This window comes from Aulostomus chinensis, chromosome 15, assembly GCF_037954235.1.
Source record: "Aulostomus chinensis isolate RoL2024-O1b breed Wild chromosome 15, RoL_Achi_v1.0, whole genome shotgun sequence".
NCBI lineage: Eukaryota > Metazoa > Chordata > Actinopteri > Syngnathiformes > Aulostomidae > Aulostomus > Aulostomus chinensis.
The window spans coordinates 637,562-650,508 of NC_141334.1; the positions used below are offsets into that span (position 1 = coordinate 637,562).

The window sequence follows — 12,947 nt, forward strand, 5'->3', positions numbered from 1 at the left end:
GGCTGCAGCACGGGGTCTTTCTGGGTGAGTCTCCATGTTCTCCCTGTTCCTGCTGGGTTCTCTCTGGTACTCCAGCTTCCTCCACAGTCCAAAGACATCAAGAGGGACCAGGTTAATCCAGACTCTAAATTGACCGTAGGCGTGGCTGGGAGAGCCAATGGTTGTCTGTCTCTATGTGTTGGCCCTGCCATGGACTGGTGACCTGTCCAGGGGGAAGGCTGCTGGGATAGGCTCCACCCCCACCACCCTCAACAGGAGAAGAGGGGGAAGATGGAGGGAGGGATGGACTGATGGATGGACGGATAAAAATGCATCCAAGCATTTTATGTTGTGATGTTCGTCACTTTTGTCCTGCAAGATCAAACTAAATGTGACATTTACTTCTCATAGCTTCAGTGGGCCAAACTCGGCCCCCGGGCCTCACTTTGGCCAGCCCTGCTCTAGGAGTCATGATTCCTCCTTCTTTTGCCAGTGTGCAGAGCAGATTTCTTCACTCAGGAAATCTGAGTCCTGGTCAGGATTGAACCCACAGCGCCACCGCCGGCCCTCGGGCCTTCAGGGAGACGTTCTGTCTTCAGATTAGCAGATTAAATTAGCAGATGAAGGTGGAACACTGGCCTTCACCTGCTGTGAGTGTTGGTAAAACCTGAAGCGGCGTTTCTCTCCTGCTCACTTCATCACTGATATCTGGTGGCCTCCTCTACTCGCTCGTCACCCTGGAAGCCGCCGATCTGATGAGTACAAGCACAAGCGTCTGGTGGATCAACGTCATCATTTTATGAGGAATTTAAGCAGATTTGCATGATGAAATCTGAGATATTTCTTTCACAGGGAAGCTAAGTAGTCCAAAGAGCATCCGATCATTAGAATTTTACTTCAGGGTGACACTGCTGCCTGGCGCCGCCGTCCTGCCCAGCAGCTGACAAGCAGAGACAGTAATCCTTTAAGAGGATCAGGTCCGAGATCCAGGGGGTCGGGATACAGGATCTCTTAACCGTCTGTAGTAGCTCGCTCATGGCTGCGCTGTCATCTTGGCAGGGTGTCTGTTTGAAATATGCTAGCTTTAGCCACTTTGATGAGTCTACGAGCCTCGAAGGGGATGTAAACTGATGGAGGTTGATTCCAAACGCTGTTTTGCACCCTGAGAGGAGGAGGAGCCCAGGTAGGCTGGGGGAGGGGCTGATCCTGCACTCACTCAGGGGCAAGATTCCTTCATTCATCTGAGAAATGATGAACTTTTTCACAATAAAATTGTATAAATTAATCAGGCAACTGCTTTAGTGACGACAGGTTTCAAGCTGCACTTCACCCCAAAAGTGTATTTTATGTACTTTCAAGTACTCACTAATATGAGGGGCTTTTTCCTCCCACGTGACCTCTTTGGGGATCGAAGCGGATGATGACCTTGAGTCAATGCACATTTCTGGCAGTGGAGCTGTTGTTAGCTGTTGTTAGCTGTCATCTCCGGTAGCTTGAAGCTAACAATACGTGGCTGGTTCTTTCTGCATTCTGGACTCACACACAAGTGATACTTCACAAGGTCCAGAACCCTTGAGAGGAAAACATGTATCTTAACTGTTGTGGTTTCTACTTCGTTTTTGCAGGTTAGAAACTGGACACGTGACGTTCAACAGTCCCATTCCGGCCGTGTCCCCTCCGGGCCGCCATGGCCGTCCTGGAGGTGATCTCCAGCCTGATTGGATGGCTCAGCCTCTACCTGCTGCTGTGCTGCACCTGCCGTCGAGGGCCTGAGTGGAACTGCCGGCTGGTCACGTTGTCACACGGGCTGGTCATAGTGCTGCTGACGGCATACGTCGTCTTCATAGACGGACCCTGGCCCCTCACGCACGCAGGTCACCTGACTGATACGAGTGCCCGCCATTCATTTTCTACCTGTAACTGAAGCTTCAAGCAGACATTTCTGCAACTTCATCAAAGTGCTTTTGTCTGCGTGCGTCTGTCACCGAGGCTCAAAAGTCAAGTTGTGAGCAGTCTTCTGACCCCTGGGCTGGCAGAGCTCAGAGCTCCAGTCCTGGTCCAGTTCGCCAGTCCTGGTCCAGTTCTCCAGAGGAAAGCATCACAACCTGAAGCAGTATTGCTCTTTGATAGATCGAAGCGAAGTAAAATCTGGTCAACTGGACGTAAGTTCACTTACGTCCAGTCTCATCATTGACAAGGACACAGTCAGGTAAAGAGAGGTCACCCTACCTCACTCTCCACCACAACTTACGTCCAGTTGACCAGATTTTACTTCGCTTCGATCTACGATGACCTGGATGAATGAGAACCTACACAGACATCTTGCTCTTTGATGTATTTATTCAGGATGGGTTCATTTCCTGACTGCCCCAACAAGTCAACAAGAACATTTCTTTTGCTTTGAAGCAGAAGCAGTAACATAAAATTATCAGAAATATTCGCTACTGCAACCGATTCATCACGGAGCCCTGGAGCAGCCGCACGGAGAAAAATATAGCGTTTGTGGTCACCTGATAGAATATCGTTCCATATTTGGGTTCACTCCTGACCACGAAGTAGAATTTGTTCCTGGACTTGGATGAGTTTATGGTAGGAAGATGTTAGAGGTGGGAAGGTGTTACACCTGCTGACCCACATCATCCCGCCATGGGAACAGATGGCGTCTTGTAGTTTTCACAGTGTAATTAGAAACCTCCTGTCATGGATCATTTCCCTTGTGACACTGGTGCTTCCTGCTCTCAGGTACGGAGAACACGCCCCTCCAGACCTTCGCCCTGACAGTCTGCCTCGGCTACTTCTTCTTCGACATGGGCTGGTGTGTGTGCTACCGCTCCGAAGGTCCCGTCATGCTGGCCCACCACGCTGCCAGCATCGCGGGCATCCTGCTGGCGCTGCTGACGGGGGTGTCGGGCTGTGAAACCTGCGGCGTCATCTTTGGCAGCGAGATCACCAATCCCCTGCTGCAGGCCCGCTGGTTCCTGCGGCAGGCGGGCCGGTACGACACCCTGCTGGGCGACGCGGTTGACCTGCTCTTCATTGTGTTGTTTGCCACAGTTCGTGTGGGCGTAGGCACGGCCATGTTCTACTGTGAGCTCACCTCTCCCAGGACAATGCTGGCCATGAAGCTGGGCGGGGTGGTGATGTACGCGCTCGCCTGGGTGTTCATGGTGGACATAGCCAGGTTTGGCTACAAAAAAAGTAGAGCCAAGTACAAAAAGTGGCTGGAGAACCACAAGCTGAGGGAAGCTCAAGAACTGGACGGGTGTTCAGGCCCAAAGTCATCATAAACATCGTCAAAGTCGCGTTTCTTCAGTGGAAAACTTGTGTGGTGTCAACTTTTCCGCTGTCTTATGAGAGGAGAATCGGTCACGTTCTCCAAAGGTGACAATAGTCCTTAACATTTGCAGAACATTGGAAACCTAAACATCTTCTCCAGGAGAACGCTCCATTCTGCTTACACAAGGATCAGTATGGGAAAGCTGTTCCTAAGTGGTTCTCAGTGGCTCATGTATGTGTTCTAAGTTCCTCAGCTAGGAAGCATAGATAACCAGAATGAGAACATCAGAGAACATGCCTGCTGCTGCAGAGGAGGTTTGTAACATTGTGTGGGGGAAAATGGGCCCAGGCAGTTCTGGGAATGTTTATGGAATCATTACTGGAGGTCTCAACACAACGTTCCCAGAACATTTCCAGCCATCAGGATGCAGAGTTCTTTAACGGGTAGAGGGAAGATTATTTGGTGGGCTTTCAGAATGTGTCAGGAATGTTTAGAAGGTTCCCTAGTTTAGGGGAGCATACAGGACTGTTGTCTCTCCTCTTCCTACACTTGGTTCCCTGGGTGTAGAACCTGCAGTGACAGGAAAATGTAACGGAGCGTACTCTTAATAAGGAACCCACAAATCCTGGAAACATCCCTGAACATCTCCAAAGTGCCAAATAACAACCTCTTAACCTTGAAGACCTCCACGTGGTGACCCTGCAGCAACGGTCACAGAACGTCACCTTTACTCCAGCCGAGACCTCACAGAACGTTCCAGGGGTTTGTGTTCTCCAGCTGCATTAACATCTGACTTCAATAAAACAGGTTTATTGAATACGACGGAGCCAAACGTGAATGCAGCTGCCTGAGTTCTCTCCCGCCGTGAGGCCGCATAAATCAGCTCACCTGACTCATTGATAGCAAAACACAGAAACAAAGGATTCTTCCTGACACACACGGACTCACAAATGTAGATGAAGCTCACATCAATAGAGGGACGCTTGGAGCATCAGCAGGCGCTGAGAGGGAGGCACTGAGTTGAGGAGCAACATTCTCGTCACGTAGGCGACGTGACGTAGGCGACGTGACGTAGGCGACGTGACGTAGGCGACGTGACGCACCGCAGCCATGAAACAAGCAGGCCGGAACTCTTCAGAGGGAAGGATCAGGCCCAGTCACATGAACTGAGTTAGCATGAAGGTGCAGAGCTGCAGGTCTCAGATTCCTGACACCCTGACATCAAGTGAAGTGGACAAGTTCAAACAAGGTGTCCTGCTGTGTGAATCCAGGCCAGTGTCAAACAGGAGGAAATGGAAGGAACCAAAGTGTCAACAATTCAACGTTTGGGGAAAGTTAAGTAGCTAGCCAGAGGGCTAACGTTACATTAGCTGGACTAAAACGAGCCAGATGAGCGAGACGTAGCGTTTGTAGTGATGAGCACGACCACCAGACGCTTTGCAGTCTTTCCCTTCATTTCCAAGAACAGATCAGCTTCAGTCAGCAAGGAAGAGGCATAATGGAGTAAAAGTACAACACTGGAAAACAGACGACTATAGCATGGATACTTTACCCTCCTGTTACGTAGTTTGTGTTTAACATGTTGTCATGGTGTAATAAAGCAGCTCAACAACACACATCACTGTGACAGTCGTCAGCGCTGGACATTACATTCTTTTATCAGTAACAAGCCTCCTTATCCGTCAGGTTTCGTCTGTTGTGTCTGGACCCGGGAGCCGGAGCTTCAGCGGTGCAGCCTGTCAGTTTACTGCGAAAGTGCAGATGTCTGTTCAATCAATCAATCAATCAATCAATCAATCCGCGCTTCTTGTGCCAAGCAACTTTTTTTTTTCATAGCTGAATACAGCGATTGAGATGAAGCTGAAACCCTCCTATCAGGAATGGTACCCAACATTCAACAACCATGAACTCAGGGGGACGATGATGGGAGGGGCTCAGTGCTGGGGATGGCGGGGCAGTACGTTAGCTAGTGGGTCAGCTACCTCGCTTGCTAACGAGGACGTAGCAAACGGGCCTGGAATGGAAGAACTATTAAGATAATCAAGTCATTAAACTCATGCTGAGGGACCTGATGTGTTGTGTTCTGAGGTCCACGATGCATCAGAACCCCTGAGCTTTTATACTCGTGATTTAGAGTTTGACAGAGGCGGTCGGCGCAGCCACCGGAGCCTCCCCCGTTAGGTCCCTGCAGGCTGTTGAGATGTCTTTGTGTATTCAGGGGCGTTCGTCAGCCTTCAACAGGGTCGTATTGGCAAGAGAACAGCGAACACGAGTCCGTCGTGACATGCGTTTCCCTTCCTGATCTCAGACTCCGCCCAGCATCAGGGGAGGGTTCCATACTGGGATCAGAACAACTCCATCATGGGGGATTGACTTGCTTCACTGGTCTGATTGTCTTCCTGTAGTTGTCCATCGAGTCATTCATACATGCACGTTCCGAGTGTACTTCAAGCTTTATTCTGCGTATCCTGAGCTCCTTGCTAGAGCCAAGCGCTGGTTTGCTGGATTTCTCCACGAAATAAAGGCCTTTACTCAGTTATACCATCAGACCACTCGAGAAACACACTAACTCCAAAAATCCAGTAACGATGCATTGATTAGTGTGTGTGGGCTCATCGATCACGCCGTCAGGACCGCCAGCCACATGTAAAAGTCTGGGAATCGTGACCAATGGTGCGCTGGGGAGGAATTCTGTTCCGTTTCAGGGAAGCGTGAAGGCGTGGAGCTAAACTCTGGTGTCATGTGTGAGCGTGACGCTTATAGCAGTGGTCTGAATCCTCGTCCTGGTCACAGTCCTAATGTCTCCTTCATGTCTGCAGTGCGTCTGTGTGACTTCACCCTCCTTCTTCAAACTCCAGTGTTTAAAATAATCTCTGCAGTGGATTATTATTACAGCATAAGTGACTTATTCCACAGTGTCTCTTCTCAGGGGATTTAGGGTTTATGGAGGAACAATCCTTCAGATGATACCGGCTTCCTCTGACGCTGTGAAACTAGGCGACAGCAGCGTTGAGGAGTTGAAGATTCATGAAAACTAATATGAAAGTCATGTGACCGAGACATCAGGATGTCACTGAATCCCATCTGAAACATATCGAGGACGGAGCGTCAGACACCGCAAGAGATTCACGTGGGTTTATCTGAGTGAAGAGGAACGCACCGTTGTTGTCGTCCGAGTCAGTAGTCGTGTCACTCAGTGTTTGCCGCAGCTCGTTGTACTTCAGCTCCACCTCCTGGAAGAAGAGCGTTACAACAAATGTCATCCAGCCAAGCAGGAAGTGACGCACACGAGAGTCAACAGCAAAGATTTTCTATTCTGACAACAGGCTTGAGGAGCAGCAGTGACATTCTGAAAGGCTCCCAGCGGCGGTGAGCGGCGAGCTTTAATGTAAGCTGACAGCCTGACACCGGGCCAGGGGACCGAGGGTCCTCCCCGCACACTGAAATGCTTCTCCAACTACAGTAGGAACAACAGCTGAGTTTAAAATCAACTCAAACGGCGCAAAGCGTTTGTACGCTTGAACCACGTCAGGAGACAGCGGGGAACCTCGGCTCTGAGCTGATCAACGTTGCTGCGGCGTTAGGATGTGAACACCCGACCCGACAGGCTCACTCAGGCTGGTCGACGGTTGCTGGTTCACCGTAGCCTGTTGGAGTTCATGCAAACGGACCTTCAGATACTGCAGGTCAGCCTGTAGGAGGCGCAGGTGAGTCATAAGCTGCCGGCTGAGGTTGGGGCCGCCACCGTCTGTCTGTGAGGAGGAAGACAGCAGCTTCCTCATGTCGATCCCAACGTCACCTCCTCCATCGTCGTCAGTGCTGCTCTCCTCGGAGCCGCCGACAAAATCCAGAACCACAAAACCCCCTGAGGGCAGAAGAGGCCATGGCGGAGTTCAAGCACATCAACAAAAAGCAGTGCAAGCATTCTTCCCAGGCCTCCCTCAGTGGGCCACTGGGATCTTTGCCTCACCGTTGCGCTCAGTTGTCTCAGACGGCGCCGACGGGACCGGAGTGTCGTCTCTCTGCAAACTCGCTTGAACCTGTTCAAAAGAAGTGGGAGGCCCTTCAGGGCACCTGGGGGCCTCACTCAGCTTCCTCTCCTCTGTCACGTCCTTCTCCTCCTCCCCCTCTCCACTGATCAGGTGGCTGAAGAGAACCTGCTTCAGCATCACCACTAGGACACAAACAGGGAGGAGTCATCTCCATGGCAACTGCAGACACCGACTCTCCACTGGCTCCCGGACCCTTGAACCTGTGACTTACACGTCCTGAGGGCTTCCTCAGCTTTGGAGGAACTTAAGACGAGTGAGCGCCGGTCTTGGTTTTCCACGGTGATGCCCTGGCAGGACCCTCCCTGGAAGGGCAGTCTGTCTGCCAGCTGTCCGTCCAGGAAGGCCTCCAGCTCTGCTTCATCCACGTCTCCATCCTCCTCCTCTTCCTCCTCCGACCGATCAGCCAATGACAGCTCCTCCTCTTCGTCCTCTGACCTCATGTGGTCGAACCGGTTTGTTGGAGCTTGAATGTCTGGAGAACAGGAGAGGAGACAACTCAACCTGGCGCAAACTGCAAAGTCAATCAAACTAAAGTTCCTCAGATGGAATTTTAGAGACATTTAATCCGACAGCTGACTCGTCTTTCAGAGCTTCCATTCCTCCGACTTGACGTCCCACCAGCAAAAACACGACCTTAAGAACTTAACCCTTGTATTTTTGGACATTTTAGCACAGAACGTGACATGTACGTGAGTAGTAGCTCAGATATCTTCTTGAACGCTCTGACTACTGCGACCTCCACAGCCACGGGACATCTAGCTTTTGTTTTGTGAGTCGCTGAGTCTACGGCGCTCCCACTGATGTCAGTGTGTCCTCCTGACTGGGAGTAGAGGAGCTGAGAATTCTGACTCGTCTTGAATGCGACATTACATGCAAACCAAAGTTTGACAGATTTTGAGCAAATTGGGAGCAACTTTATGACACAGTTGACTGACAGCTCGTCCTCTTCTGTGTACGTAACATAAGAGACAGAAACCCGTCGGAGTGGAAGAGACAGATTTGCCCGTGACCTGTGGAAAGTGGTGGAAGATCAGTGACTACTAAGCTGGACGACAGACACAGTACTTGTACTACAGTTACCTGCAGGAAGGAGGCTTCCACTGGGTGTGCCGCTGGTGTCTTTACTTGGCTGGTTGACGATCTCGATGGCGTCCCGTTCAGCCCTGAAACACACGTTGATGAGAAACAATCGAAAAACCCAACACAAGTGCGTGTTCCAGTGGACTCACTCCGCCTGGGGGGGCGCGTGGCTGCTGCCAGGTTTGGCCTTCATGGCCTCAGCACACTGCGTGATCAGACACTGCCACCTGCAGGAGAGAAGCGACACCGCAGGATGAGATGTGGTCACGGGTCACATGGTACCATGTTTACAAGACTCACGTTCTCTGATCAGACACAGTCTGAGCCATCAGCTCGTAGATCTGGGCTCCGTTCTCCGACATGGACAGAACAAAGAAGGACTTGTTGTCTGATGAGGACAAAAGTAATTCGCAGGAGCATGAAGAGTACATGTAGCATACACCTGGGGTACTGTGAGGCAGTACGCCATTCTTACCGGTTGCCACAGGACGAACGAGGACCGTGCTGAGCTTGATGACGGGGCTGAAGATGTGCTTGGTGTCGGCGGCGCTCGCCAGATTCTTGCCGTGGAATTTGAGGAGCAGACGCTCGTCCTGCTTCTGCAGTAGAACCAGGATGTCCTCCAGGAGGATGGTGTACAACTCTGCCACAGACACCAGGCTGGAATAAATCTGTGTCCAGCTGCACTGCTGGGGTGTCAGCGTGGTTCATCACAGTCTCCAGGTCATGACATCACCAACAGAAGTGACAAAGTCTTTTCTACCAACATGAACTCGCTGGTCAGACAAACCGCGACCATGCCCTAGCAGCTGTTACTACATCTACACATCATCGTCTTCAGCAACCGCTGGGGAAGGTTTGTGAGTGTGTTTTCATCTGCTGGGACTCAGATGGATGTGTGTGTACCGATTGTCTTGTCTTTATTGACTTTCCAGGAGAGAGGACCCTCGTGCACCATCTTCCTCTTGGTCAGGTCCAAGTTCTGCAGGAGAAGAATCACCCTTCATAAAAATACCAGACAGCATCGCTGCAAGGCTGAAGATCAAACCAGGCAACTGTTAGGCTGTCTATCGCTCAAAAAACCCTCTGAGGTGTGAGGCTCCTCCTCCTTATATCGACTTAAGAGAACAGGCTTTTTACCTTCAGCTCCAGGATCACGGGGTTTTCGCTCTGTTTCAGTGATGAGATGTCCAGCCTTCTCTGATACTCCTCCAATCTCTGTGGAGGAAGAAGTCTGGTCACTTTCAGCCACTGAGCTCGTCACAAACTCAGTTAATACCTTCATAATACAAAGGAAGTTGCTCTGATCCGGTGGTCGCCGCGTCCGACACACCAAACTCTGGAGCCACAACAGGTCGGAGCGCGGTCGTTCCAACTGCTTCAAGTCAGCATCCTGGTTTAGTGACTTGGGCTTCATTTCTGTGTTTATTGGCATTAAATCCCAGGCGGCTCTCGGTGACGGTCATACTGCTGCTCTCACGGCATCACTTTGACAACAGATTCCAAATTCTGCCTGCCTCAGGATAAAGTTACAGACGCAGATGTGACGGCGCCCAGGTTTCATGGGTGCAAGCAGCCGTGTGGTGACATGGGCGATGATGTAAAGAGGACTCCCCCGCTTCACCTCGCTGTCCGTACCTGCTTGTTCTCCGCCTCTTTCACAGCTTGGTTGACCTGGTTGAGGATCTTTTTGCAACATTCCGCAGCTTTCTTCACCTTCTCTGTTTCCTCGCCGTCGTCTGCAGGGAGACACATGAAGATTGTCCTCAGTGGGACTGACGTCCTGAGCAGGGTTCGCCTACATTGTTACCGCTTCATTTCCTTGACATTGCATGTCTTTGTGAGGCCAAACAGTCCCTGAAACATCTGTGTGCACATAAAAATATTCAACACCATATCTCCCTTCACCACGGGAACCCACACTGAAACACACCATGTGGGAGGAAGTGGCCATTCTGAGGGAAAACCCTGGGAGAGAACCGGATCATTTCCCTGAACAAACGAGCGTACATGGCAGTTTTCTCACCTGTATGATGATGCAAGTCAACTTCATACCTGTGTACTTGGCGATATTGTCCAGCAGAAGCGGGTACTTGGTCACTCTCTGCATTTCCACAGGAATTATGTCTTTAAGCTGCAGCCGGCGACACAAGCGGTTGCTCTCGGCCTCCTGAGGCAACACGGTGAAGACAATCATCAACCGATGGTCCAGTCACAGCTGTCACCGGAGTGGGCGTGGCCTGCTGTGCTCACCTGTATGAACAAGGTGAAGCGCTGGTCTTTCTTCTGCCTGGTCTTGATGAGCTCCAGGGCTGACGGCTGGTTACTACAGAAAGTTCCCACTGCTCTTTTTATCTTCTCCTCTTCATCGCCACTGAACTGGAATGAACACAGACTGCTGGTTACCTCCCTGTGTCGTCATGTTTACTGACGTGGGAAACAATTCTTTCCCAAGTTCTTCATCTTCAGTGCTTCTGTTCCACTAACCAGCAGGGGGCGCCTCCAGCTAGCCGAGGGGGCTAACTTCAACCAAGCGGATCAACAAACCCAAGCAGGAAAGCACTCAGTTCCTCTCACGAGCTAACGGACGCTACAGCAGCAGCAATGCTAACCTTCAGGAGACACATTGCTGTTTTGAACGCTCGCTTCTCGCTACAGTCACAACTTTCCCCTTCAGTCCAACTTTTTCACTGCATTTTATCAACTAATTAAAGGACAATTTATCTATAGATTTTGCTCTGTTTGACTGTTACAAGCTGGTTTGTCACTTTATGATTATTATTAACATTTTAACTGATGATCCTATTTATTATGATTATCAACCTTTTCATGATCCTGTTTGATGCTCTTATCCTTCTGTTTCAAATGTCGCTTCTAGGAGGACTTTTTATGTATTGATCGATTTTTACCCTCCATTGTTCTGCCAGTTTCCTCACTTCCTGTTTCAATGAAACTGAATATTCTGCATTTGTTTTCTTGTCAAGTGGAGACTGACTGAATCGACTCAGCGCTCTACTGCAGAGAGAACCAGAACCTGAAGCAGGTTTTTACTCCTGATTTTGCTGCTTTGGTGAATATTGTATCGCTCGGTTTAGAAGGATGGGTCTCTGTTTCCATCCTGCTCTGATTGATCGCTAATCAAACCTGTTATGCTGATCAATTCAGGAATCTTTGTGCTGGCGGCTGCTTGTGGGTCACGGGATTAGAACCCTGGTCTTACCCAAGCCAGGAGATCGTCTCCGATCTGACCGATCACTGACGTCTCGCTCCTCTTCCTGATGGCTGTCATTTGCTCTGTCAAAGCGACTGTGGAGCCCAGAAAGAGGAGAGATTTTATGAGAGGAGACTCCTGAGGGCGAGCTGATCATCGTCACATCAGGGAGCACACAGACAGCAGATGATTAGCAGTAATATTCCTCATTGGTACGACACATTCAGAGCGCAGCGCACACCTTCATTAGTGTCTGACTCTTGGAGAAGCTGAAAAAATCCTCCAACAACTTTACTAAGCACAGCTTAAACCTGTCAGCCACATTCAGCCTCGTCTTCATGACGCGTCAGAGCGCCGCTGCTTGTGGGCGTGTGCTTGTGCTCTTCTCAGTCATGCAGTCTGAGGGGGAGAACTGGCAGGACGAGTCAACGTTTCCAGACGTGGGTGAACTGCTGAGAGCTGTGATTAAATACGTTACCGTGCAACTGAATGATTTCCTCCAGGTTGGTGAAGATGTGTTTGATGTCCTCTGGAGGGAGAACGCCGTCTCTGCTCAGCCTCTGGTAGAAAACACCGTCCAACACCTTCAGCATTCGCAGGTGAGCGCGCTCCGTGTAGAACAGCTCTGGAGACGACACACGGAGGTGGATCAGTTCCAGGAGCCACACGTACAGACATCAGTGAACACTGGTGACTCACCGTTGATGACTTCCTGCCTTTTGATCTCCTGCGGCGTCAAGCTTGCCAGGACTCCCCGGCTGACCAGACTCTGCCAGTTCAGAGGGTCTTCCTCATACTCTGGCTCCCCACCCAGGTCATCTTCACTCTGGATGTCAGCTGAGGTCGCCACACACGGCACTTCCATCCTATAACGTCATGTATAACATCAAAACTGTCTCTCCGCCCCCCAGACCTGCTGGCCCCTCCGGTGGGAGGTGCTATCAAGACAAATCAGAAAAAAACCTGAAAGGCTCCTGGTATTCCTCCTGTAACTGCTCCACGTTAGAGGGGCTGAAGTCAAACTGAGTGCCTGTGGGGCTGGAGACCCCATCCTGGTGGTCGCCAGACGCCAGACCCTCACCCGGTCTCAGCTGGAGGGAGAAAGGCGAGAGGTCTGCGAAGGTAAAGACATGAGAAAGGTGAAACAACAAAGACAGAAGGTGACTCAAGTTCATGCAGATATTCCTTTCTTTTCATTTTAGGTGGATGTACTTCTACTACTACTAAAATACTCCGACTACCTCAGGGTATGTTGGGATCATGGTATGTCCAGAGGCAGACAGTCGTACTTGCGGGTCACAAAATCTCCGCCCAAGCAGGAACTACATGGACTATCTGCTGTCATGTC

The 12,947-nt window shown here is 50.6% G+C and overlaps 2 protein-coding genes across 3 annotated transcripts in view; one reads left to right on the plus strand and one right to left on the minus strand.

The window, feature by feature from the left end:
- The first annotated feature begins 926 nt into the window (after positions 1–926).
- Positions 927–4,917, plus strand: tlcd5b (TLC domain containing 5b). Its single transcript, XM_086225697.1, has 3 exons — positions 927–1,162; positions 1,605–1,853; positions 2,722–4,917. The coding sequence occupies exons 2-3, from the start codon at positions 1,667–1,669 to the stop codon at positions 3,264–3,266; spliced, it is 732 nt and encodes a 243-aa protein (XP_086081823.1). The 5' UTR covers positions 927–1,162; positions 1,605–1,666; the 3' UTR covers positions 3,267–4,917.
- Positions 2,313–12,947, minus strand: part of arhgef12b (Rho guanine nucleotide exchange factor (GEF) 12b) — a 35,510-nt gene continuing 24,875 nt past the window's right edge. For both annotated transcript variants that reach the window (XM_086225695.1, XM_086225696.1), the window contains 18 exons: positions 12,563–12,713; positions 12,299–12,465; positions 12,078–12,224; positions 11,609–11,694; positions 10,642–10,767; positions 10,444–10,558; positions 10,027–10,127; positions 9,529–9,606; positions 9,295–9,370; positions 8,864–9,031; positions 8,689–8,776; positions 8,538–8,615; positions 8,389–8,471; positions 7,520–7,780; positions 7,227–7,430; positions 6,928–7,121; positions 6,417–6,489; positions 2,313–6,340 (listed from right to left, as the gene is read on the minus strand). In XM_086225695.1, the coding sequence (XP_086081821.1) occupies positions 6,327–6,340; positions 6,417–6,489; positions 6,928–7,121; positions 7,227–7,430; positions 7,520–7,780; positions 8,389–8,471; positions 8,538–8,615; positions 8,689–8,776; positions 8,864–9,031; positions 9,295–9,370; positions 9,529–9,606; positions 10,027–10,127; positions 10,444–10,558; positions 10,642–10,767; positions 11,609–11,694; positions 12,078–12,224; positions 12,299–12,465; positions 12,563–12,713 (2,210 nt within the window). In that variant the 3' untranslated portion in view covers positions 2,313–6,326. The remainder of the gene's footprint in view (positions 6,341–6,416; positions 6,490–6,927; positions 7,122–7,226; positions 7,431–7,519; positions 7,781–8,388; positions 8,472–8,537; positions 8,616–8,688; positions 8,777–8,863; positions 9,032–9,294; positions 9,371–9,528; positions 9,607–10,026; positions 10,128–10,443; positions 10,559–10,641; positions 10,768–11,608; positions 11,695–12,077; positions 12,225–12,298; positions 12,466–12,562; positions 12,714–12,947) is intronic.

Coding starts and splice junctions, on each gene's coding strand:
- tlcd5b (XM_086225697.1), top strand. CDS start 1,667: ATGGCCGTCCTGGAGGTGATCTCCAGCCTGATTGGATGGCTCAGCCTC. Junction 1,854..2,721: donor CTGGCCCCTCACGCACGCAG/GTCACCTGACTG, acceptor TCCTGCTCTCAG/GTACGGAGAACACGCCCCTC.